The sequence below is a fragment of the Oculina patagonica genome, chromosome 8, assembly GCF_052425735.1.
Source record: "Oculina patagonica isolate OP01 chromosome 8, crgOcupat, whole genome shotgun sequence".
Classification (NCBI taxonomy): Eukaryota; Metazoa; Cnidaria; class Anthozoa; order Scleractinia; family Oculinidae; genus Oculina; species Oculina patagonica.
Genome location: NC_135765.1, coordinates 18346937 through 18374054, shown reverse-complemented (window position 1 = coordinate 18374054; position 27118 = coordinate 18346937). Strand labels below are relative to the sequence as shown.

Genomic DNA, 27118 nt, shown 5'->3' with positions numbered 1-27118 from the left:
GAATTAAAATAAAAATGTTTACTCCCGAGTGGAAGAAAATAAAAACAAAACAACCTCGAACAGCCGAACAGATTCCAAGGGTTGAAAGAGTCAAAGAATTCGGTTCCATGCTTAGTTCTAAGTATTTTTGTGAAACGATTTTATTTGTAATTGGTGTAAATAAACCTTTTTTTTTTGAAAACTGTAGTTGAATGAAGCGCCCGATGAAGTAAATTTTTCCCGAGCGGCAAAATCACAACAGAGCCGTAGACGCTTTGGTGTAATGCTTAAAAGGCGAAAACTTTCCTCAGGCAGCTAGTTTTTAGTGCCACCGAGCCGTTATCATTCATGGTTGGCCCATTCTTCCACGTTAGGCCGTGAAAAATAATTTTCGTTCTTCGAGACTCGCGCGTTACTTGTTGTTGTTTGAATGAAGGAAAGCACACAAACAACTTTGACGGCAAAATCGAATTTATTTTCTCTTTCGCTCTCCGCCTCGTGATAAGAAACAGCTTACCTTGTAGCTCGTATCATTGGAAAAATATTGAAATGATTCACTTTTCATATTCCGAAGATAATATGTCATCGCTTTCACGAAACACAGCATATGAGCTTACTCAGTGAGATTTCACTAGTCGATTACGTCATCAGCGTGCTCCATCGGGAGTTTGAGCACGCTTACGTATACTGAATTTGATTGCGCGGCTCTGCTAGCTATGTTATAAAACCTTTTTTAGCCTTGTAAATAATATTTTTACCTTTTTAGCGAACATTGTGACAATATTAGATGTATTAAAAAAAAATATTATACACTACGAGCAGTCCATTTGTTCTTAATGTGAAGCAGGAAACGAAGAAAGAGCGCGTTTGGAAAAATGGCCATGGCAAATCTGGGAGCGAGACCGGCTCCGCCCGAAAGGGCGGAGCCGGTATCGGAATAGTCCATTTTACAGTTGCCTGCCAAGTGACCTGGCCTTTGAATGGAGGTGAGGCTGGAGGTGGCCTTGCATTGATACAAACCTCTCTGCTTTATTATGTAAATGCAAACTAGTTTGCATCAAAACAACATGATTAACACAACAAAAGCAGTGAGGTCTGTATCAAAACAAGGTCACCTCCAGCCTCACTTCCATTCAAAGGCCAGGTCACTGAGCAGACAACTGTAAAATGGTCTATTACCTCCTTCAACGAAAATCAGCCATTCGATGCCGTCAGGTTGCAAGAAAATCTACATGGCTGCGAAATATATATACTTCTTGCTTCTGTTAAATCTCCAACTATGTAGTTTACTGAAATCGACTCGGTGTTCGTTCTACAGTTCACGTGATAATGTGATTTCCTTTCTAGAGCCGTTACTAGTCCTCATTGAGTATGTGCCGTACGGTGATCTGCTGGGTTATTTGAGGAAGAGTCGTGGGCTCAATGACACGTATTTTAATAACCCGGATAAAAAGCCGAAAACCAATTTAACTTCACAACAGTTGATGAGGTTTGCATGGCAGATAGCTGATGGGATGACTTATTTGTCGACAAGAAAGGTAGATATCAAATTCAATGACATAACAGAAAAGGAAAACACATCAAATAACAAGGAAGGCGGCAATTTGAAATATTGGCATTTCTCTTTCAGATAATCCATCGTGACTTGGCGGCCAGAAATGTTCTTGTTGGTGAAGGAGAGAAGTGTAAGGTGACAGATTTTGGGATGGCGAGGAATGTTTACCAGGATGATATTTATACCAAACAAAGTCGGGTGAGTATTCTAGCTACTTCCGAACTCCCCGAACATGAATTCATTTTATCTGTGGTAATTTTGTTGTGACGACTGCTATAGGATGACATGAAAAGTCTAATAAACATATTTATCTTCCAGGGCCGGTTGCCTGTGAAGTGGACTGCTTATGAAGCTTTGTTATATGGAACATACACAACACAAAGTGACGTGTAAGTACTTTACAACAACTTTAGGTTCGTGCCTTGGCCAGGATACAGGCTCCTTTGCTGTTTGACCGATAATTTCTTTGGGTAACTTACGATTGAGTAGCATGCTATCCAGGAGAGTATCATGGCTAAATGCCGCTACAGATTATCCATTGTGCTATCGATCATGGCGCCATCTTTGGAAAGCTGGCTTACCATGGTGTCACTGGTTAGTATACGTAATTGGACTACATGCTGTCCAATTTGGAAATAATTTGATGAAAAAAATTTCGAGGGCAGCCAAAATTGGACGAGGCCGTAGGCCGAGTCCAATTTGGCTGTCAGAGGAATTTTTTGAATCTAATTATTTCCAAATTGGACAAGCATGTAGTCCGGTTACATATTAATTATATAGCTTGTAGTCAGTCAATTCGACGTAAACCAGGCGTAAACAATAAACTTATGTTTAGAACGGAAAAAGCATGATAATAGTAGGAATGACACAGCACATGCAACTCACTCAAAGCATTGTCTTCACAAATAAAACTTAAACAAAACAGTGCGATTTTATTCACCTGAGTTTGCGAAGCTTGCTACAAAGTGAGTGAAAACACTGCATCAATCAATGAAAGTTGTAAACAAAGTGTCCTTTCCACTATCTCGTTCGTACTTCATCGCCGTCTTTTCTTTTCGAATTTCAGCAAAAAACGACAAAGAATTGCATCTAGCTCATGGCAATGAATATCTAACAGATTTCTTGTTTCGCTTCGCTGCTGACAATATAGGATTTACTGACAGCTATATAATTAAGAGCTTAATTGGCTTAGAAGAATTCACAACGTTTAAGAGTTTGTCTCTTGTAGCGGCACAGAGTTACTGCAGCAAATGATCAACTGTGGCGCCCCTCGTGGGACTGTTAACGGTCTTACCCATGGTCTTACCCATGGCAGATTTTAATGTTTACATCATCGAATACTATATTGGTGTAATTCATGACAAGTCGATCTCAGTGGCTTTCTGACGGGATATAAACATTCTGTTCGAAAATTGACGCAACTTTCAAATCCTTGTGTAACGGAAACGTATCTTGCACTAGAGTGTAAATCCTGGTTTTCACTAGCGACGCAAGCACAAGCGTGATTACGCAAAAATGACAAATTTTGATCCTTGTGCTTGTGCTTGCCGCAAGCACAAGCAAAAGCATCCAAAAGCAATGCACTTGTGCTTTTGATTGAGTCGAAGCCTTTTTCACTGAGAAATAAGAGCTGTTATCCTTGCCCTTGTGCTTGCGTCGCCAGTGAAAACCAGGCAGGCTTAATGAAGAATTTCTAAACAAAACGTGCCGTACTGTGTGGGGTGAATAGAACAAACACAACGCACAGCACTTAGAAAATTCAAAAGCCTTATAGCACTCGTGTAGCTAAAGTAAAGCGCGCGTTATGATTGGTTAATTTGCAGTCTACTATTTGCCGATGGGTGCACGCTGACATATGCCTTCAACCTGAGTGCGCGCGCTTATCTGATGCGACATGGCACAAGAAAGTGCCACTACTTCACGAATTTTTTCTCGATTTTCCTGTGAATATGAAAAGCTAAACGTAAGAACGACCATTTCTTCATAATGCTGAAATAATGCAAGTTTGAAATAATTCAAAAGTTTGTTTGTTTGTTTTTTTCTTTTAGGTTTTCGTCAGCGTTTACGCGAGCACTACACGCAATTGTTTAAATAAGCGCGCACACGTTTACCTCAAAGAAACTGTAAATCGCCAGAAAGTTGTGCTAGAAAACAAATGGTAAACGTCACAGCGTGCACTATTGAGTAACAGATGCACTTGGGAGGTTTGCTAAGCACTCAAGAAGATAGAGTCGCCCTCGGCTATCGTCTCGGGCGACTCTTACGCTTCTTTCGTGCTTAGTAACCTCCCGTGTGCATCTGCAACTCAATAGTGCACGCTGTGCTGTTTACCATTTGTTAATTAGTTTCAATTTCTTATGCAACTCCATTAAAATAATTAAGATAGGTGTTCAATAAATGCTAGTGATTTAAAATAGGATTTTATTGTAGTTTAATTGTATTTCCACGAACGTTTTATGATTAGCATCCGACCTTTCTTTTAGTTAGTTTAGAATTTTTTTTTTTACAAATTTATTTTTGCCAGCCACTACTGGTGGATCATGATACCAGTAGTTTATCGGTAATGAACCAGGCTTAGTACTTTTTTTATTATAAAATAAGTAATTTTATAACTAATGTTTATTACCACATCCGTATTATCCTACAATTCCTCGTATACGAGCATTATCATAATCAGAAGCATATCACAGGTGATATGCTTCTGTCATAATTCAATATTGCGCGTTTATCAGTTGTTTTTGTTTGCTTTTTTACAGTTGGAGCTACGGTATTCTTCTGTACGAGATTCTCACTGTGGGTAAGATGAGTTATAATTCACCTACACTGTATACTGTGAATTTATATCTCGCGTTATAAAACCATTACTTTATCCGTCTAGGTGGATCTCCATATCCAGGAATTAACGCTCGACAAATCGCCAGGAAACTTCAAGAAGGATTCAGAATGCCAAAACCAAAACATGTGGATAACAAACTGTAAATATGTCTTTGTTGTTTGTCTTTTGTTGCGTCTTGTTTGCTGTCAAAATAAATATTCCTTTTCAATCGTTTTTCTAGCCTGATTTTTTTTTCAGGCCTTCTTTTCGTAATAGCGTGAAATAGCGTGCATAACTGCAAGGGTAGTTTATGTATTACAATATAAATCTTTCACCAGCATTTCAAATGTGAATATACCTTATTATAGAAAATTAACGATAAACGTTAATTTTATGTATGTTAACTTTTTTACTATAAGCATTTGACTAGCACTTTTCCTAAATTTGCGTTTATTTTAGTACGCGTACATTTTGTTCGCGTTGTTAAAATGCCTCGTTATATTCCTATAATAAGGTATACGTATACGTATCTTTATGAATATATATATATTTCTGCATTCATAAAGATACGTATAAAGATACGTTTTCTGTAGATCTTAGCCGGCATGAAAAAAACTGACTCTCCCTATTATTATTCTCATTATATTTTTTATTGTTTTCTTCACAAGCGTTGGTACCTGACTCAGCAAGTTACAGCTACTTATACTTTTATTGTTTATACTATCCTAAGAGTGGGTTGACACTTACTGTTTTAATTCTAATTTTAATTTATAAGATACCAGATTATGCAACAGTGTTGGGAGGAAAATCCAAATGATCGGCCAACGTTTGTCGGACTGAAAGATACAATGAAAGAAATGGAGAGGAAGCACAGGGTAAGATTGAATTCAACGTGATCGTCCTAAAACAAACAATATCAGTCAACATCATCAACAGCAAAACATTTAAATACATGCGTTGTAAGGAACAAAGCAGGGGTAGGATGACTTTTAAAACCATGTTGCAACAGAAGTACATGATAAGAAAATTGTTTCGCATAAAACTAAGACTTTAAATTACAACTGACATTAGAATTGTTTCTTTGTTACAGACATACATCAACCTCAAAGAGTACGACAACAGCTTGTACGCCAATATGGAGGATCTCACAGCTGAATAACTATTACCAACAGACAGGAAATGCGGGTTCGGATTTTCCAATAAAACCCGATATCAAAAAACGCTTCTTTTGCGGCTTTTTTTGTTTAGGATATCCGAAAACGATTTGACCATAAGAGGGCGTACTAATCGCGCGCAAAAGAAAAAACGCAAAGATAGCAACTGATAGCAAATGTTAATTAAGAGGATTGTGCGTCAAAATCCGTTTTTGGAATTTGTGTTTTGATGGGAAATCCGAAATCTGGATTTAAAAATGAATCCGGATTTCCAAAGGTCAAATACCGTATTAGTTATAAGTGTGGCAAGCAACAATTTTTCGTTTTTATATGTCATATATAAGTACATTTAAAGCGCCTTGATGCTCTCTTGTTTTGGTACCGAGGCTTTATATTAATGTCGATAATTTGTTGGTGATTAAAATAACAATTTTTTCTTATTTACATGTAAAGAACATTTAGCATTGGTTATATAGTCATTGAACTATCCTACTTTTCACAAGTTAATTAAAAGCAATGAAACATGAATCATAGATCGAACATATGATAAAAGTTCGAAAGTAGTGTCCCTTAGGAGAACAGTACTCACAAATGTATGAGCCCAGGAGCAAGTGGATAACAATAAGAACCAGCTCGAAAACTGAAGCTCGAGTATTCAAGTTTGGGTCGGATTCCTTTCATATTCTGTAAAACTCCTATTTAAACATAGAATACCTTAAAAATTTTGATTTCTTTATTTAAATAAACTTTTGTTCCATAAATTGACGCAACATTTCTAAATTTATTTTACTGTGGAGAAAATATTTGTCACTGCAGTGGAACATGTTTATACCTAAGCGTACCTTTTTGGTACGCTTTGGTAGCATATCAGGCGAGTTTGGTCGATCCATGGTTCGTATTTTAGCGAGACCAAATGAGCCTGATATGCAGCCGAAGCGTACCAAAAAGGTACGATTAGGTATTTACCGTACCCAAATTCAGCCAAAAACCCGGTTATATTAATTGTATCGCTCTGTTGAAGCCATGCTTGCAAGGTACGCACTTCAAATTGTGCTGTCTTGGTCTTCAACACTTTTACCAAGTTCCTCTTTTGCCTGTTTTGTCTTTTTTTTCCACTCGTTTGTTTAGAGTTTCATTTTCTAAATTTTCAAAATCAAAATTAAGCGAAAAATTCGGAAATTCTGACTCCATTTTTTCAGTCTGAATGTCTCAGTACTCGTCGGCAAACATCGCGCAATTGGCGAGCGCGCTCAAGTTTAGTTTTGCGGGAAAGTCTTCCTCTTTTTACGACCGGTAAACACCGCTTAATTTAAATTACGAAGTTCTGTTTTATTGGTAAAACTTCTTTTTAATTCATCGTACAGTAACACTACTTTACTTCAAAGTGACCGTGATATGGTGGCATATCAGGTCAGTGACTTGATATCGTAGGATATCAGGACAGTAGATCGCGCTTCTGATTGGCTACTTGCGAATTTGGGTACGGTAATCCTGGGAATTCTTGAGTCAGGAAGTCTTTTGGTTTAGTTGCTTGTTGATTCTAAAATCATTACGAACTGTTGCTACCAAAACTACAAGATACCTAGTCTGCTAGAAAAGAAGTCATAATTTTGTAATGAAATGAAAAGAGTTAAAATATAAGGAATCTTGTCAATTTTTTTTATTTGCTGTTAACTAACAGTTAGTTTAAATGTAAGCATTGACATAGCTTTAACATAGTGAATATATGAAAGACATATGTGAACTGCGGATTAAAAAGACACTGTCGATGGGATTTTAATGCTTTTCGGTAAAAAGTACTAAAATTGGCGAATAGGTTTTTCCGTACATGAAATGCATCAAGTACATCAAGATGGAGATATAAAGTTAATTGTTGTTGAAGGAAAAAGGGAGCCTTGAAAATTTGTAGGTGTTTTTCCAGTCCACAAGAAGAAAACTTGAAATAATCAGCCTGACTTTTTCAAGTTGAGATCTAAAGTTCCTGATGGCATCACAATAAGATTACTTGTTTATCGCGTACACTTGCATGTTGATTTTGAACAAAATTGGACCACTTTTCGTAGTTTCCAAATGTCTTTAGGCTCATGAGTTTTTGAAGTGTAACTGGTGACAGTGTCTCTTTAATACCTTTGTTGTCACTAAATCATTAACTCTAATATAGGCCTTGTCAGAGCAGGAGTGGCCGGAGGCAAAAGAACTGTAGAAGCTTTGCATAAAATAAAAGTTTACTTTTCATTGATTGAACAAAGTGATCCATTGTACAGAGTTTAAAATCTCTGTAGAGAACATCCGGGGGAAAATACATAAATGATTCAGCGGCACAACAGTGTAACTTTTCCATAGCGTGGAACAGATTTCCTTGATTGAACTTCCACGAACAAGTAGCGCATTTGTGATGGACGACAGTAAAACCTTGAGGTACAACGAGTCGGCACAGACTCTGACCTTTTCTAAAGGTTTAGCTGGGATAAGGTTCCAGTGGGATAAGGTTCCAGTGGTTCTGGAACTACCTTTTTGAACTTATACAGCTTATTTTAATATCAGGCCAATTAGGAGGTTTTTACACGGTATGATCTTCTCAGTTAACCACAGCACTAAGTAGTAGCAAGAGACTATGTCTTCAAAAGGATATATTTTTTCTTTCGGTTTCCTCGTCACTAAACGAGGGCTATAAAAAGGAAAATTCGAATGCCATTTCTGGTAAAAAGGACTTCAAACTAATTTGATTTGCATTTTTCTTTAGGGATTGTGGAAATTGATCTGAAACAGAGGAAAACATAAATCAAACAAACTTAAAACCATTTTGACCTGAAATTCATACAACAATATATGCATTTGATGAGAATCGCAAGCAGAAATCTGCCTTCCCGGACCGTGCCCGATAGATTTAGACGCACCACACACCTAGTCATCCCCACAACGGTTACATCACTACTCAACGCTCCTTCAAAATAACGGCTGCTGAAATCTAAACAGCATTCCTTTCCTCTTGTTTTGAAAGCGCTCGGAAGAGTGTCGATAACAAAATCAAAATTGACCAATCAGAGCTCATATTAAAAAAAAACACAGGCGGTCTTTTGCCCCTCTGCTCAATCCCCTGGCCTAAATTTTCACTTGTCTTTTTTATCATGTCAACAGAAACGGATAAAACACGTCACCACTGCACTTTTATTTGGCTTAAGTTTAAGACATTTTTCGATCTGTAAACATTTTTTGAGGCGTTTTTCGAGGTAGGGAAGTTTTAAAATGAGCGTTGGCGTAGCACTCCCTATTCTTTCTGGCGGTTTTCATTCCTACTTTTCCGTTTATTTTGCCAAGTCCTAGTCTCCAATCCTAACCCCAATGACTCAATCCCTTTCCAACAGTAAGAAATAGACAAGTCCCATATGTCATATTGCCCCTTCAGGAAACCCATTTACTAAGCAAAGCTTTAATGGATAACATATTACGAACCCTTTATGAAAAAATCCCCCCAGACCAAAAACAGACAAAAAAAAAAAGAACCAAATATACCAGCTAGGGGAAATATCAACAAGGTGAATTAATATAAATATTTTTTTTTGGGAGGGAAGGGGGGGGGGGGGGGGGTGCAAAAATTGGTTTCTCTGGACTTTTTTTAACAAAAATATATTTTCAGCAAATATACATGTAATATTTTTCCGGCCTATATCAGCATGGGGGATCCCAGACCCCATGGTTTTATATTCTCCCACGTTGCCGTTGAACAGTGCAAATGATGTGACTGGTTCACTTCATTGGATAACAAGCAAATGTCTTTATTTCTGTTCAAACAATAGTTTGCATCGTAAAACCATTGTAGCCTACACAGCCAGGTTCATAATGACCATCATCATGATCATCATCATTATTATTAAGCCTACCTCAGCATATCCGAGCCATGAGGATAGGGAGTCATGACTTGCATGGATAAAAGCAACTGTTTGTGTTAAATTAGAAGCAAAAGAAATATAATATTATATGGTACTCAATAATTCAAGCAAGCAAGCAGACCATACAAGATCTTGGACAAGGATCACAACATAACTTTTTGATTATTTTACATGCACTTAAATTTGTCACTGTCTTTATGGACTCTTTTGAATCTGTATGAATCATACTGTTATGCTGGCTTTATCATTCTTAAACTCATTATAGTATCTCTTCCCTGGTGATGAGTTGTAAATAAAGATATAAATTTTCTTGCAATAGCCACACCAAAATAAAGCCACCTTAATGGGCAAAATATCAAATGTGCATCAATGTAATGCTGCATAAATCAATGTAATGTGAATTAAAATAATTTTTGTTGTTGCTGTACACTCATTAGTCTACTTAAATCCAAAAACCCTTCTGTATCTGGCAGCCATCTTGCAGCTCCAAAAGAAGCCACTCTGTATCCACAAATGTACATTGGATTGTGGGGAACTTGGGTACAATACTTAATACAGTAGAACCCTGGTAACTCGAACTCTGAAGGGAAACAAAAAACAGTTCGAGTTATCGGGGTCAATTGAATATTTAATTTTCCAAGTTAATAATTGATAGTGTACTGGTTTTTTAGCACTCCAGTATACAGTACAGTGCAAATTAAACTTGATCAAAATTCTTATGATAAGAGTGGAAAATGGCTGTCAAATACGTGATCTCTTCGTTGTTCTAATCAATGGGCAACTGTGGTGAGTTGCAAGAACCAGAATTAGAATTATCGGGGTAAATTTGACCCAAATTTTGATCAAGGAAAAGGATTTTCGAGTTATCTGAAATCGAGTTAACCGAGTGAAAATGACTCAATGAGTGAAATCAAATCCAAGAGAAATGGCAGTTAGTTTGAGTTAGCAGGGTTGTTCGAGTTATCTGAATTCGAGTCAAGTTAATGGGGTTTTACTGTATTCCTACTTTCCAAATTTATTTCCACTTCCTCATCTTTTAGTTGTAGCAAACATCTTTTAGTTCACACAACACTGATACACACATAGTGTTTGTGGCTTAAAATAATTTTTTCCTTGGTTTTTAAAAATTTTCGAAACCAGTTTTATTTATATTTTCTATTGTCCAATATCCATTATCATAATCTGAAACAAAAGGAAAAAAAATTGAACTGGTTTAAAAAACGTCAAACCAAAGAAATTTAAACCACAACATATGCACCATATTAACATCAAAATATGAACAAATTGTTCAATATTGTTTCCATTTATGTCCGCCATTTAAAAACCATTGACAACAGCCAAAATTTAAGGATTGAAACAATCAAAAAAAATTACAAGGTTTCCTGAGAGGTAACACCTTTGTTGCTTTTAGTTTTGTGGTAAAGATACATGTACATGTACATTTGTATGGTCTATAGTGCACAGTGTATGTGTGTGTCCGTATGTAAACATCCTTTGATTAATTTTCTTTTAAGTGGCATGCTTCAAGTGGGTAAACTATACCTGATTGAAGAAACGTTGACCCTTGAAAAGCATACATGTAAATCATGAACAATGCAACCCAGATGTTTGCAGGGAAATCAGTAAAAGATAATCTCCGTCTGTGGCAAAATACATGTAATCAATAACAAAATAATGATAGGACAGGTTGCATAAATCACCCTCTTAAGGCTCCAAAAGAAGAAAACATTGTGATAATTAATAAACAGAATATAATTCAGCTTCCCAATGCTGTCTACCCAGAATGCCATTTGGACTTATCGTTCATGGTTTATGCTTTTCACTGGGTCAACATTTCCTCAATTACTGTAGGTGTACAAAGATACAAAGCCATGCAAGTTGCCTTTGTAATGGATACTGTTTACATGTTGTTGATTTATGCTGATTCTCCATGTACAAATTCTACATTGTAAATGAACATCATGTTTCTATTAGTTATAGAAAATAAAATTCATTATCGTGAACTCTGAAAATAGTACGTGACTTTAAGCTGTCCATGGACAGTCGAATCTCAATTTCTTGAACCTCGAAGGGAAACAAAATTGGTTTGAGTATTTCATGTATGCTTTAGAGAAATCAGGGGTAAAACTTTAGTTTTTGACTTAATGAGGCAAGTCCAAGAAAAAGTACTTCAGGATTGAGTTCTTGGTGAGTTTGAGAAAGTGGGATATCACTGTATACCCAACAAACAGGTAAAATAATTTGAAATTATACCATTTCCTAGCAGTTCGTACAGAAACTTCTACAGTAATGGCTCCCATGGAATTCTCTCTTTTCAAAATAAATTATGAACAAAAGTTTATGATACTGCATGGCACTTGGTTGAATTGAAGTAAAATATTTAAATGAAGGTAAATAGTGCCACAAAAATGTTGTTCAAAGAACATAAATTTCTGGCTTAGCCCTTCATCAGTGATGTCGATGGCACAAGCTCAAACACTAGGGCTAAGAAGGACATGAAGGGCTAAGCCCGAAATGTCTGTTCTTTGAACAACATTGTTGGTACTTTTTACCCGTTTAAAATCTTTTACTTCTCTCATTTCATGTGGTGAATTCTTCCCTTACTCAAAAGATGCCAGGATTGCAAAAGTCTTCATTGATGTTGTAGCTCTTTCTTCAGTCTCTCACTGGTTGTTGTTTGGTTTTGAATCCTTGCAGTTCACCATAGGATTATACATGTAGGTACATTTGAGTACCCCCAGTATAGAATTTTTTGGCAGAGCTTCACATGTCTTGGGAAAGACATGACATGTGTGTGGCTGTTTTCACAATGTATGCAAAAGAAACTGGACTTCAAAACCTTTTTTGGTATTATTGCTGTCATCATGTATGCATTCCACTATCGTCCTGGTTCATACAGTATATTCTAATTACAGAGTGAGATCATTTTTGCAGTGCTTGTCATGAGCTTAACCAGGGTAGTAATCATACAACAAATTATCATATGTGTAAGGAAACATGTCGCCCTCTGACATTTCATCACTGTAGTAATCTTCTAACATATCATCAGCTCTGCATCTGCCTTTAGGGGGTAATGGCTCCTCAGGAAAAACAAAAGTCCTCCATGCAAACTGAAGTTCTGTTATACCCCACTGTCCTTGATAATTTATATGGGCACCAGTAACTCCCACTAAGAACCCATATGAGCCAGCTGGAGTCTCGCAATAAAATCCGCCACCATTTCCTCCGTATGGACCATACTTTCTCAAGTTACCATCAGCATCTTGTTTATTGGTATAAAATGTAAGCTGATCAACTACCCAGCCAGCTTGAACATCGATTTTGACAATCTTCTCATTTTCCTCCAAATGGAACTCGTAAGTCTGTGCTCCATCTGAGCTGTTACCATACTTTGCGTCACTGTTGTTGCTGTAGTACACCTTAAGTGCTCCAACCACATCGCCCCTGTCACAGTGATGTATCCACAGCTTCATTCCTTTGATGTAAATATCATTACTCATATCCTCTACAGTATCTTTGTCTGTGAAATATGAAGCTTCTGGTTGCCGTTGCCCACCAACAGCAAAGGTGCGTCCCCAGATAACGCAATACTTCGCAAACTTTCTTGGGGAAGCCCATTTTAAGTCAGCTGAGTCACTGTTCTTAGACGTGTTTTTCTTAACTTTTCTAGCTCTCTTAAACATTTCTTCACAAGAACAGCTTTGAACAAGCTTGTGTGTAGTGACTTCTTCCAGGAATGACTCTGGTAAAGATGGTAGTCTAACAAGAGATAATAATTCTGGGAGATGTTCCTTTCGCTTGTCTAGCTCATACTCAATGTATTGGAACACTGCTTGCAACACTGTCTTCTCCCTGTCTTCTTGAAATGGAATCAAATCTTCACTCACTACACAGAGTTCCTCATCTGTAATCAGTTCAGTTAGGAATCTGTAAGGTAGAATCAAGAATTCCTCTTTCTTACACACATCTGTGAAATGGCGCAGGGCGTGCAGCTTAGCTTTTTCGTTCAACTCTTCAAGCGAAAACAGATCTGCCAACTGCCAGATGCCCAAACAAGTTCTATCATCGACAGCACCTCTCAAGAAGTCTTCGCATGATTTCTTAACAAACTCTACACCCAAGTAATTGGCTGCTTCGAGCAAAGTTTGTACATTGTCTTTACTGATGTCGATTTGTCCTGAATATGCGAATTCAATTAAATCTCTCACAGCATCTTCGTCTAAACCAAGAACTTCTATTTCGTCTTTCTTGCTTTCTTCCCAATTGTCCCCAAGAAGGGCTTCGAAATAGGGACTGAACGATGCCAGTACCACACGATGAGCTCGCAGTTTTTGCTGTACTCCGATTCTCAATGTAATATCATAGTATTTGCCGCTTTTGTACGTAGCCCACAGTCCCTTAAGAAAGCTATGAGTTGAGTCTTTTGCATGTAAAACTCCGATAAATTCTGGTGAAAAGATCACTGCATTTGCAGCGGCCATATTCACTTTCACACTAGTCCCCAGATCTCTTCGTCCTTTCCCGCTATTTCATGCACTCATGCGCATTATGAGTCCGTTTCCCTGGGTCACGCTTGGGTCACGCACGATGTTGATCAAGACGAGTATTTGCTTGTTTAGATGCACTTTTTACCACACTACAGGGCGGAAAAATGTCATCGTGAATGGTGTCTTGCGGTATTGCACGGGAAAATAACACCGGGAAGTATGAAGACCCTTTTCACAAGAAACTAAACGAGCGCCACGCTGGTGAGTGTAAAATTATTGAGCTCAATTATCAAGCTTTACATGTATAAGCTTACTGCTCGTAAACTGTAAGGTTGACACGGAGCAAACTGTTTGTATTTCTATTTGTGGCCATATGGGTTTGTTGTTGTACAATGTAATACGTTTACAAGCGTGTGTTGTGTGAGCAAAATGGATTCCCATTCTCGTCCCCAGAGCTACTTGTCCCTCCTAATGCACCTATCAATGTTAAGCCCGAGGGGGGGGGGGGGGGGTTCGGACTGACCACGGGATTTTGATCGTGAGCGCTGTCCCCAGGGTGGGGATTTTGATCGTACGTGATGCCCCCAGGGTAGGGATTTTGGTCATTTATAGAAGGTTTGAAGGACATCTGACCACCTTTCATGGGGATTTTGACCAATTATTTTGTCCCGGGGGTGGGGAATTTGACATTTTTTTATAGAAAATGTCAAAATCCCCACCCCTTGCCCAACCTCCCCCACCCCCCCCCCCCCCCCTCGGGCTTAACATTGATAGGTGCATAACCGGCTGAGCCTGTGCACGAGAAACAAGTGGCTTGGGGACACATGATTAAATCGGCAAGATTTTAACGGTGGGAGTTACAAATCTAGCCAATCAAATCAACCGTTTTAACAAAGGTATTTTAGAACGGTTTATGTGATTGGCTAATCCTTTTATTAAAAATTAGCCAAACAGATCATGTATTATCAAACATTTTCCAAAAATTGTCAACTGGTAGTATTGTCATCAATGATATGACTAGTCTGAAATGTCAGCCGTCCTCTAATATGATCAATATTCCATTGAACTTAAGGTGGCTGAATACAGTTTCTGCGCGCTATTTAGAAGCAATACATGAGTCTGAGCGCGCGCGTTCAATGCTTTCAGGATAACAAAATTTATATGCTGTGCATGCACAATTGATCAAAAAGTAACTTGCCATTGCTTGTTTTATTGTCCTGCCAGAAAGGCGTGATTTCTAGCGAACCACTCGATATATATTTTTTAAGAAAGCTAGGAAACAGCCGATTACAAAAAACCTGCAATTTATCAAAGGAATTCCTGGTCTCTACGTTAAAACATGAAATATTGAAAAATTAAAATTCCTCCTGTTACTGTAAATCCCTATTACTTCAATATTAAAATGTCACAATTTCTCCATGTTTGTTGTAGACAAACAATAAAAAAAATAATAATAATGTTTCGTCCCGATTCCTATAAAAAGAGAGTGGGTAGAAATGCAGGGAATGTTTTTGTTAATTAATAAAAAATACGATTCGCTAAACTCATTTTTGAGTTATTAGCCATAAAAGCTTAAATTAAGGGTGCTTTAACAGGTTATGCTGCTGCTATGGTAACCCATAATGGAACAGACATTGTTTTTTAGTGTTGACTAATGATTGGACATTTTTTTGTACCATTACTGTGACAGTAAGTGACCCATCTGGGCCTGGAATTTACTAAAAACACTTATGAGCCACCCTTACGCACATAATAATGTACACTGACCTAGTGTCTCAAGATAAATGTGTACTATTGTGATACCAACCTGATGCAACAAACAAACAGGAGCATCCACCGATCAACTCTTGTTTAGTATAAGCACACACGTGTATAGTATCACTTAACAGGTTCATTTATGTTTATTGAAAATGATTCAGATAAAGATCTACTGACAACAGTTGAGAAAATGCAAAACATTACAATTTTGTGACAACTCTTTCCATTGTTTTACAACTAAAATTGGCCATCACAGAATTTATCCATATACATGTAACAATAATGCTTCAACATGGAAATGACAAAAGCTCCATTGCTAAAGGTACACTTACAATAATTTTTGTTCATTACAATTCTGTGACAACTCTTTTTTTTTTTTCTTTTTCCTTTCCTTCTTTCTTTTTTTAATTTGCCAAAAAATAAAAAACTCTTGGTCTCTTTTTCAAGATTACGTGACAGTATCCAGAATTTTCAAAAACCCTGGCTGGAATGTAAACAGCATTGTGTTTTAAGTATTTAGCTGAAATCCCTGTTCTGGCAGCCAAATCAACATGACAAAATTCTTGTTTAAAAAATTACATGTAATAATTTGAGGCCATGGTCGCTGAAAAGTTGTATTCTCACTTTGTTTCTTTAGAGCTACACGTATGTGTTTAGCCTCCCTTCCATTGTCACAGTTCCCAATCCTTGCTTGTATTTCCTATTGACATCTTGTGTATGGCTGGGTATGATGTGCCTCATTGTCCAAACAGTAGGATTGACTGATGAAGGCAGAAACAAAGCATTTGCCCGAAAATACTCCCTTGCAACAACAGCCAATCGGCTCAGCTGTTAAGCAGTGATATCAAACCTATTAAAAATGGACACACAATCCCTTAGTTTAAGCCCGACATAAGGATAGATCAAAACTAAATAAATGTAAGTAAGTAAGTAAAGTCTTTATTTAACGAGGGTAGCACTAAAAAAGCATAAAAAATGCTAACAAACCAGTGACCCTCTAAAATTATTTATAATAAAAAATAAAAATACACTACCTAGAATACAAAAATAAAATATTAAAAAGGTAAAAGGAGTAAAAAGCCTATTAACTAAATTACTAATTAAAATTGTTTGCCTCTGATGTTTAGAGTCTTTCTTTGCAAAGCCACTTGACCAAGCGCATAAAATTACGAAAAAACATTCTTTCCCTGTAAAGCGGTACTGCAAATCTTGTCATTGTCCTGTGTTTCATCATACCATTCGATAACCTTTCTAGCAAGGCATTTAACGTTAACTTCATACTTAAGGGCAGTTACAACTCGTGAAAAAGGTCTACCTTTTTGGACATCATTAAACTTCTTGCATGCACCAGAAAGATTAGATTTGGTAATAGCCTCTTTTAAAACACGTTAAAAAGTACTGCCATGCATTGTTCTTTAGATGGAGAGGCTCCACATGGGCTTTTTCTATCAACTTGCCAATCAGTGGCACAAATTCCTGGCGACTGTTTTTCTTTGAAATGAAATCTGTGACCTTAGTTCAAAATTGCTTTTCATTGAGTTGTTTTGTTGATAAAGACTGCTTAAATTTGTCAACTTGGTTAGTAACATTACTGTAATTCTTTCTTCATACTTCCAAGGATGCCAAATGGTTCCACTATGGGGGCCCGTTCTGGTCAAAATTACATTAATTAAATTTATTAAATCAGAATTAATAAAACTGTTTGTTCAATTATTTTTGTGGTGTTTTACAAATAATTATATCTACTCTTCGAATTATTTTTACGTCTTTTAATTTATTTTACCTGTCTTAGATTTTTCATTCCTTCTGTGAATTATTTTTTCCTGTGCACAAATTTCTTAGCAAATCCCATACGCCATTGCACACTTTTTGGAATCCCATGCATACATCCCTGCATACAGTATGACTCAATGGACTTGGACGGACCAAAGTGGATCACTCGAGTGACGCCTTCAAAGTTTACCCCCATACCATAGGCAAATGTTGCAATCTGGTCAAGGACATTATCTTTAACACTTGATAAGATTCTTGAGTGCATAATGTCCACCAATCAATTTCTGTGATTACTTTTTACATGATACAGGGATGCAACTCAAACATTCTGAAAAAATGTGAGCATTGTTTTATAGTTTGACAGTAGATGATTGTCCGTTGACTGTCTTTTCCTTTCTCCAACAACTCTTTTATCAGACACTGGAAATTCTCAAGTAGTGGCAAAGAGGTGTCCAACTTCTACAGTAAATATTGTATCTCACATTTCATTTGTTTGGGCTTATGAGATTTCTTTTTGAGATTCAAACTTCAAAAGTTCAGTTGCAGTGAGGACAACCAACGGCACATTGCTTATAAAAGATCTGATCTCATTAATCGAGAATACCATCGACAAAATGCAGACTGATCCTTGTTGTCAACAGCTATCTTGTTAAATTCCGCCAATAAATATCGCTCTCGAGCACCTTTTGCGATCTTTCTGATGCCAACGTCGATTCGGGCGATATAAAAACAAAGGTAAACTTTCCTTCTTTGATGCCTTGAAGAACTGCTAGTTCTTGTTCAGCACCCACAAACACTGTTCTTAAGTTGAGAGAAGTCAATTTCTTGACCTGGTTTTGCATCAACACTAATAGCAGATGATTACGGGATCTTTCTTCCAGCAAGTCAACAAATTTTCATGCATCCACGCCTGAATGAGAGGCACCATTTTAAAGATCAGCGATTTGCCATAACATGTTAGTAAGTTGACAAACAGGTCTTTTCTGGAAACAGAACTGTACAGGGTCTAAATTTGGCTTTCATGCTATAAATATAATAATAATAATAATGGCACAAGAAACATAGGGCAAATGGACTGAAGGCTCTGTCGAAAAACTTCCATAGAAGTGTAAATAATTATACTCTTATAAACTATGCAAAATGTCATAGCAGACCAATAAGCGCTCATGACCAGATTCCTGACAGGTTTACATCATCACTGTAAATTGAAGCCAGGAATATTGTATAGTTGCTCTGGTGTTTTACTATCACCATAAAAAATATCAATCACCATAATGACTTTAATGTCAAGGTCCTGGCTTAGCTTGTAGTTGTCTGGTGTTATTGGGCCAGATAACTTGCTATGGAAGGTAACAAGCCAGTGGTTATCCTATTCAGTCATTCGCCAGCACTCTGATCTGTGTGTAAGATGGCTAGAGAATTATGTTTGTGTAACCTAAGATTGGTCTTACAGCTAAGGTACATGTACTGGATTTCCAGATTGATTTCATGTTGGCAAATGCAGCTGTTGCTTTATTCAAATGTCACACAATGTCCTCTCCTGCCACACCATGCAGGTTAACATCTTTTCCTTTGGTACATGTTGGTAAACTTTTCCACATATTGCAGTGCTTGGTTGTTTATCAGGATGGGTTTCTTGTAAGGGTCATTGGGCAACTGTTATTAGTTTTATCCATATTTTATTTCATACCAATGGTTCTGGCTATGCCATAATTATAACCGCTGCCTTTTGTGTCTGACTGTGGGAGGACAAAACGTCTGTGATCAGCAAATTCCAAGTGTTCCTGTTTCATGAAGAGCATCCACCTGATGCTAGTGTGATGTTTCTCTGTGACATTTTTCATGTAAGCCAGTCTACAGTTGTATGTTTATTTTAAACAGGAAGGCAGATATTACACACGCCTGGTGCACACCGAAATGAACAGCAAATGCCTTTGTTAGTCACAGTATTACCTGGTCTTTGGACAATGGGTACTGGGAGATACGAAAGCCATACTGTAAATGCTTATGGTTTTAAAAACTTACCCAACTGCCAGCTAAGATTCACATTTTTTCCCTTTTCGTGACACAAGTTAACTCACATTCGAAATGACTTCCTGAAACCAGAACCAGTAATATTCAAATAATAATTAATCTTGGTGATCTTAAAAGAGGTAGAGATAAAGCTCATCTACATGTACATCCAAATGTAAAAATGACAAAATAGGGAGACACTATGCTGTAGTCAAAAAACTGTTCCCGACGTCTCGGCAATGCTACCTTCTTTAGGGGGACAAAACTATTTGACCGTTAAACCTCACCCCAAACTCCAGCAGCACAGGAGAAGTCGTAAAAAAATTGATTCTAAAACATTAATTTATTATTTCAATAGGGCTCATGTTGATAGCAGTTGTGAAACTGAAAAAGCGTCTGTGAAAAAATATTTTTTATTATATATTTATACTTTAACTTAAATCTTTATGAGCTATTCTAAATCATACATGTAGATTCAAATCTATGAAGAGTTAGTAACAAAGCTGTATGTTGTTGCCACTTCTCCGTGTACCACTTTTTTGTTCTTATTTCTCTGTTCTGATACTGCACTCAGTACTTCTATTATATTATTAAGCATTTTATTAATTTTTTTTTTTGGAGATGCTGGATAAGATCTCATTCTTACATACCGGTAAGATAGTTGGTACAATTATCCCCTTTGAAAGCATTTTTACTTATCTCCGTATCAATAGCAGTAATGTGAGGAATGTTATTTTTGAGGCCAGCTAAGTGTTGTTCAAGGAATGTGGACACCCAAGATTTTAGGATTGGAGGTCAATTGCTTCCAAGCTTCCATGGAATTTTCAAGGCTACCGGCATGGTAAAGTTTGCAAGGCCAGAGATAACATTGTGTTTAATGCAAGCTCTTGCAAGCTCCGCTAAAACTTGTTGTTGTTGTCCTTCGAAGGCCAGTTGTGTTGTTTTTCTGGTGAAATGGCCATTGGCCCTTCCCTAAAAAGGACAAAACTTGTCCCAGTTATGTGTGGAGTCAAATTTTTGGCCGAAACAACTCATTGCTCAGGGTTGCGTTTTGGTTGTTGAAGTTAGCTTGTTTCCTGAGTGCCACAAGCTTGTTTAGCCAGGTCATCCCCAAACAGTAACTGGGAATTTGGAATCTCCTTGTTACAAATGGGATAATATACTGGTCTTAGGGGTTGGTTTGATCTGTTCCTTGCTTAAAAAGGAAAGTTCATTTGCAGCATATGACCCAGAAACGTCAGGCTGTCAATTCTATGTGTTAAGCTAATGTTTTTTTTAATAGAATCTGGTAAACAGATTGATGTTTTTAAATTTTCCTCACCTGCTCGAAGGGTGACAGTAGTGGCTTTTTGTAACGACTGTTGTACAGTTGTATGTTTGATTAGCGAAGGTCTGTTCATTTTTTGTGGGGTTTCATTTGTGCCCAAATTTCTGGGTAAACCCGATGAATAATCATTACCGTGCAGTTTGCAGGGGTAGGATGTTTTGAGATTAGATGTTTCAGTTTGTCTGGTGCCATCTTGCGGCCCCTTCGCTTGTTTGCTATGTCAGCCAGTTTAGGCTGTATATTTTCACTGGTGGCTTCGCTCGATTCCAGAATACTCTCAATGTCTTCACGGAATTTTCTGTATCTGAATCCTCTGCTGGTGCTAATGGGTATTGGACTAACCAGATCCTCAATATCATCTTCTAAGTTGTCACTAGCTGTGAGGCTAACTTTGTTGTCCTCATCTGCACTAGTTTCTTCAGCCGACTCTGTTTATTCTTTACTCTGGTTCATGCCCTTGCCTCGTGAGCATCTTTCTTTGTAAATCAGCATTAATATAAGGTTTGAGCACTGTTTCGAGCTCATCATGTTTTAGAATTTGAAATGCCTGATGGGCTATAGCCACATGTAGATGCGTTGTCCGGTGGACCATCGTTATGTTCGTCCATGGCCATTGTAATTCGTTGTGGGTCGGAAGCTGAAAGAAACAAAAAAAATATAGCCTTACCAAAATGGATACTTTGCGTCCGGTGGTCCTCTTTTTGTTTCCCTGCAGGCAGCCTATTTTTTTTTTTTTTAATTTAAATTTCATTCACACATCACGCACTATTTACAATAAATATTCACAATATCATTTTACAACAACAAATCTACTAACTAACAACGAAAACTTACTGACTTAAAGGAAAAACAGAAACAAAAAAAGGAGGAAAAACATAACACCAAAATCACTTAGTTTACAACACTTTTTTCTGTTCCATAATCTTAGATGTAATACATAATCGCAAATAATAAATAACTACCCAGGACAAAAGCCGGCCCATTTTTTATTAAATTGATTTAAAGTATTATTCTTAGTGCAAATGTATTTTTCTGTTTCAAATTTGATTTTGATCTTTATCTTAAAGCCAGCAAGGCGTGGAATAGTTTGAGATCTTCTGCAATCCCAGAGGTATAATTTGGCTATCAACAGGAGATAATTAAGTAGGGGACATTCTAAATCTAAGATTCCCAGTAATACATCCTTTAAAGTACATGTAAGGTGAACGAATTCGTTTGATAGCGAGTAGAAGTAAAATTCAAAATCTTTTCAGAAAAGCTTTGTGAATACACAGTCGAAAAGAAGGTGTCTTAAGGTTTCTGGCTATAACTTACAGAAGGAACATTTGTCGTCTGTAATAAATCCTATCTTACATAATTTAGTATTAGTATAAAGTATAGAGTTTAGAACCTTATATTGAAAAGCCTTAACATATGCCTCAGAGCAGATAATGTGCGGCAGGAAAAACGCTTTTTCAAGTTGATCATCATTTAAGTTGAAATCACGTTTAAGAACTAATGATTAATTAGAAAATTGTGCTTTTTTACTTATAATCAGTGCATAATAGTCTTTCGATTTTTTCGTTAAAATATCAAAACTATTGTTTTTAATAATCAAAGAGGGTGTCGTTTCCCTGAAGGTTTAACTATTGTTTTTGGAGTTTGATTTTAATTTTAAGTGCAGGTAGCCTAATACTTTTGTGGAAAATAAACAGTAATAGTGTGTTATTCGAAGAGATGAAAATTATGCATCTGACAGACTAACTGAACAGAACATAATTGCAACTGACTGATCGCATGCACATGCTCTCTCATGTGAGTACGGAGTGACTAGGACTGGAGAGGAGATGGAATTTGGTAAAGCAATGATTCTTATAATATTTAGCCATATTTCAACTGTGCAAAATGTTTATAACTTACAGGGGAGAGGTATGCCAACAGTAGTGGGGTGTTGTTCTGAGAGGCAAAAATTTTGCGTCCGACCAACTAAAAGAACATGATTGCAACTGACTGATCGCATGCACATGCTTTCTAAGGTGACAACAGAGTGACTAGGACTGGGGAGGAGATGGAGTTTGGTAAAACAATGATTCTAATAATATTTAGCCATATTACAACTGTGAAAAATGTTTATAATTTGCATAATGTACAGGGGAGAGGTATGCCAACAACCAAGATGCAAATTCTTAATGAGCAAACCTGTTAAAGAACATGTACTTCTTCTGGTCGCTTATCCAGGAGAACATTTTCTGCAAATTGAATTCCTACAGAATGCTTGCCTTCATTGTTGAATAGAAGGCGTATTCCTTCCTGGTGTGTGGGTGAATGCTTTGTTAACGACTAATTCCTTAACAATCTTCTCAGTGTCATTCTTTGTGGACTTCTTTTTTAGTGCTTCCCTGATCTTTTAAACACTTACCAACTGGAGTCAAAAACTCTCATGAACTCTGACTCCCAGGGAATGACTAATCCTGTCTAGTGACTTCTGAGTAGCACTTGGACCAAGCTTTGTTATAGCCTCCTTGATTAATTTGTTGTAGAATTCCAGGAGCAAATCCGAGGAATGTTCAAACCTGAAATCCTTATCTTCACTTGTCGGTTTCAAATCAAAGGATGGGCTGCCTGTGGGCTTATTAATAAGGCATAGACCTAGGCCTGGAACATAAGGTACAATGCCTGCAACAAGTACTTTGTAGCAGACCCCCTTGGTGCTTCAGGTACACCAGAAAAAACAAAAAGTAGCAACATAATTATTATTAATATCACATTAAGCCAAATTTTTCAATTTGTATTCCACAAGAGAAGACCCCACTACTACAGTGTGCATAAATTAATGCCACAGTCTTGAACCGTTACATAATAATTATTGTTATTTTTTTCTCGCTTACCATTTAAGAAACATTTTTCATTTCTCTACTGTACTGATGGAGAATGTGTGGTGTACAGACATTGGGCAGATAGTTAAGGCATGGAATGTTACCTTCCATCAAGACAATATACTACGCCAGTTGCCTTGTATTGTCCTTAACTGAGGGAAGGCACTTCCATTCCAAGATCTCCAGTTTAGTGCAGGTTTTCACTCAGATGGTTCCCATGTACTATACTCTGTTTTCCGTACTTATGACATTCACATAATGTTTGTCAATATTTTGGTGCTCTTCTTTCATGTGATGCACTTCTTGGTAGTAATCCAGATTGTTGAAAGTGATTTTTCCTCCACAATCTAGGCTGGACTGGCTTAAAAAAGGGTTGGGCTCTGTGGGTCGTGCTAGTACTCTTTCCCGACTGGCTGCAACACACTCCTGGATTCTCTGTTCTTTTTGAGAGCAAGAAATTCACTCTGGCAACTTACAGCATCTATTATGTTTTTGCTGTGATCTTTGCAAAACGCATCCAGTTTTTTTACAGGTTGGTGTGGCTAGTTGTCACTCTCAAGTTAGACAGTCTTGTGATAGTCGGCTGAAGATCAGAATAATATGTATAACGTTAATCAAATATGTAATGATTTTAAAGCTGAGCCAGACACAAGGTCAAATAATTCATGTAGTATTTAGCTTACAGATAGACACAGGTAATACATTACAAAAAGTGAAAATAAGCTTTCCTTGTGGAAGTACAACCTTTTATTACATAAATAGCGAGAATTTTAGGCAATAAACCTTGCAAATAGATTTCTACATTCTATATTTTCACATGTGAGAAAAGCTATACGTCCAATCAGCTTCGCGTATAGCTTCCTTAACTTGTGAAAAATATAACCAATCAGCATCTAGAGTAGAATGACCCAACCAATCAGAGCGCGCAAACTCAAACGGTTTCCAAAAAGGTCGAACAGCGAGTGGCAAGTTTGCTCCCGACGGCAGTTTATGCTTGGAAAACATGGCTACACGATTAAACCTTCGTCTTTGGAGAATTTTATGGAAAGGTAAGCAAACAGGAACTCGCTAAGCAAAACCGAAAGGATACAGTAATGAGATGATAATGATAAAAATCATTCTTCAAAGGCGGAGCGAAGACAAGCGAAGTGTCAATAAATGAAAGTGAAGCCGGCGGACAAGAATTTCTTTCAAATTGCAACGCATCTGCAGACTTTCTAAGAATATTCAAGCACTCTTGGGAACACCATGGTAAAGTAGATTGTATTTCTGAATGTGGATTTACGTCGCTATTATTGCTTAATTAACCGACTCCTTGTGTTATCACAATTTTCTTCAAAATTTGCCTGCGTGCTTAGTCGATTCGTTTGTAGCAACGCTTACTCGATGCGATACCAAAAGTTTTGCATTCAAAAATTAATGCAATGTGTTTAATTAAATAAAGTTTTTTCAGGAGATTTTGTTGGCTGTAATTTTTCAAATTTTTAAATATGATTTCGCTTGGAAAGCGATGTGCATTTTGCTGCTTTGTTTTTCCTTCCTCTACGGTCAAACTGTAATATGTCAAAGGTTTATGAATTAACTTACGAGAAAAATCGCGTCAAGTTTACAATGGTTGAATTCTCGTTATATATATAATAAACAAATTACAGCATAGAAAGTGCTTTGTACGAATTTTTTATTCACTCGCTGCAAAACTTTGGAAAACTCACTCGTTCGCTTCGCTCAATCGTTCGTTTTTCCAAAGTTTTGCAACTCGTGAATAAAAATCGGTACGTCGCACTTTCTATGAAATAATCTATATATATTAAATAGTTAATAAACTAATGCTGGTTATTTTCATTCATCTTCAAGCATTAAAAATCTTTAAAATAAGTGCCCATACATATTTATCTGAAGTTCAATAAATATTTACATTTATTTATGATACATTTTGTCTGAAACAAGGCAATACACAATAGATAGACAATGCATTGTCTTTGAAATAAATAAATAGATTGATAAGAGAAACTCACAAGCCAGTTAGAGTGATACAGAAAATATCAACAGCTGCACTCCACTTCATGAATTTGGATCTGTTACATAAACAGATAGCTGCTGGCATTGGCTTACTGTTCCTGCATGCAGTACGTACTTCTGTTTGAGGGCCTTGGACAGACTTCTCCCGTAGTGTTAGCTGCTGCCAGTAATCAATGGAAAAGTGGTACTTTAACTTTTGAGTTCCTTGTAGAACTTTTCCTTTGGATTTGTTACGTAAAGAGATAGCTGCTGCAAATTAATAAACCAGTCATGGTTATTTTAATTCATCTTGAAGCTTTAAAAATCTTTAAAATAAGTGCCCCTACATAATTATCTGAAGTTCAAAAAAATATTTAGATGTATTTATGATACATTTTGTTGACACAAGGTAATACACTTGTAATAGATGGACAATGCATTGTTCTTGTCAGAAATAACAGATTGACGAGATGAACTCACAAGCCAGTTAGAGTGATACAGAAAAATAGTTATCAACAGCTGCACTGCAGTCATCAGTTTGGATCTGTTACATAAACAGAAAGCTACTGCCATTGCTCTTCCTGTATGCAGGATGTACTTCTGTTTGAGGGGCTTGGACAGACTTCTCCTGTTAGTGTAGCCAGCTTCTGCCAGTAAACAATGAAACTGTGGCGCTTTCACGTTTAAGTTCCTCGTAGAACTTTTCCATGGTGAAGGATAACATCCCTTCCTTGTCTGTTTTCATAAGACATCTTGGATCCTACTTTGAACACAGCTGGTGCGTGCTTGTTGACATCCCTTGCAATAAACTCAAAATGCTCTTGCCTAGTGGCATCATTCTTCAATTATAATATTATTATGTTCCCCATACCAGCATTATACCCAAGAACTGCAAGCTTTGAAAGTTTCCACTCTTAGTCTGGTTAGGATGGCCATTTCACTTCCATTCTGATTTGATGTTTATATGGCTGTATCCTACACGTACATGTATGCTAAAGCCAATTGCTCCGAGAGCAATTCTAGAATTTCGTCACATGGCTGAGGCCCTTGCTTGCCAGAGTCTGATTGTAATACAAATAGGGAGGAAATCATAGCATGCAGTGATTGTTTACTCTAGATAATAACTGATGTGAATCATAATTAAAAGGTATATTCACAATAGTTGTAGAAATGTATGTTCTTGACTGATTGAGGTGAAGTGTTTTAAGCAATTGCAGACCTTTGTCTAAAAGACAGTTTTCCAGCATTGGATTTTGTTCTTTCGTCTCCTTTACACAGGAGGCTGGTCTCATACCAGCCCTCAGACTGCGGCTGTTCAAGAAACTACTCATAGACAATGCTCTGAACTCCATTATTTCTGTCTTCAAGTCCCAGGAAATCCATTCATTCAGTAGTTGTTTGATGCCTTTTGTGCTAAGAACATGTTTTCTAGGTCCATCTCCATCCCTGGTGACCATGAAAAGAGAGTGTACTTTACTACAGGCCTACCAATATTGCTCCAGTGCGTTGACGTT

General features: G+C 37.2%; 3 protein-coding genes and 1 pseudogene across 5 annotated transcripts in view; 2 read left to right on the top strand and 2 right to left on the bottom strand.

Annotated features, from left to right (window-relative positions):
- The first annotated feature begins 2841 nt into the window (after window positions 1-2841).
- Window positions 2842-6228, top strand: LOC144662859 (tyrosine-protein kinase receptor Tie-1-like). Its single transcript, XM_078523813.1, has 4 exons — window positions 2842-4331; window positions 4413-4509; window positions 5125-5224; window positions 5440-6228. The coding sequence occupies exons 2-4, from the start codon at window positions 4478-4480 to the stop codon at window positions 5506-5508; spliced, it is 201 nt and encodes a 66-aa protein (XP_078379939.1). The 5' UTR covers window positions 2842-4331; window positions 4413-4477; the 3' UTR covers window positions 5509-6228.
- Window positions 6229-9659: 3431 nt separating this feature from the next.
- Window positions 9660-13898, bottom strand: LOC144662818 (kelch-like protein 28). Its single transcript, XM_078523768.1, has one exon. The coding sequence runs from the start codon at window positions 13872-13874 to the stop codon at window positions 12342-12344; it is 1533 nt and encodes a 510-aa protein (XP_078379894.1). The 5' UTR covers window positions 13875-13898; the 3' UTR covers window positions 9660-12341.
- Window positions 13899-13970: 72 nt separating this feature from the next.
- The window catches only part of LOC144662802 (fibroblast growth factor receptor 3-like), a 40867-nt gene continuing 27719 nt past the window's right edge, over window positions 13971-27118 (top strand). For all 3 annotated transcript variants that reach the window (XM_078523743.1, XM_078523741.1, XM_078523742.1), the window contains exon 1: window positions 13971-14141. In XM_078523743.1, coding sequence (XP_078379869.1) covers window positions 14057-14141 — 85 coding nt within the window. In that variant the 5' untranslated portion in view covers window positions 13971-14056. The remainder of the gene's footprint in view (window positions 14142-27118) is intronic.
- On the bottom strand, window positions 16097-27061 carry LOC144663161 (uncharacterized; annotated as a pseudogene).

What these genes read in the sequence shown, in the direction of transcription:
- LOC144662859 (XM_078523813.1), top strand. Translation starts at nt 4,478, where the DNA reads ATGCCAAAACCAAAACATGTGGATAACAAACT. An exon ending in AAACATGTGGATAACAAACT is followed by an intron (nt 4,510 to 5,124) that starts GTAAATATGTCT and finishes TTAATTTATAAG; the next exon opens with ATACCAGATTATGCAACAGT. An exon ending in AAATGGAGAGGAAGCACAGG is followed by an intron (nt 5,225 to 5,439) that starts GTAAGATTGAAT and finishes TCTTTGTTACAG; the next exon opens with ACATACATCAACCTCAAAGA.
- LOC144662818 (XM_078523768.1), bottom strand. Translation starts at nt 13,874, where the DNA reads ATGGCCGCTGCAAATGCAGTGATCTTTTCACCAGAATTTATCGGAGTT.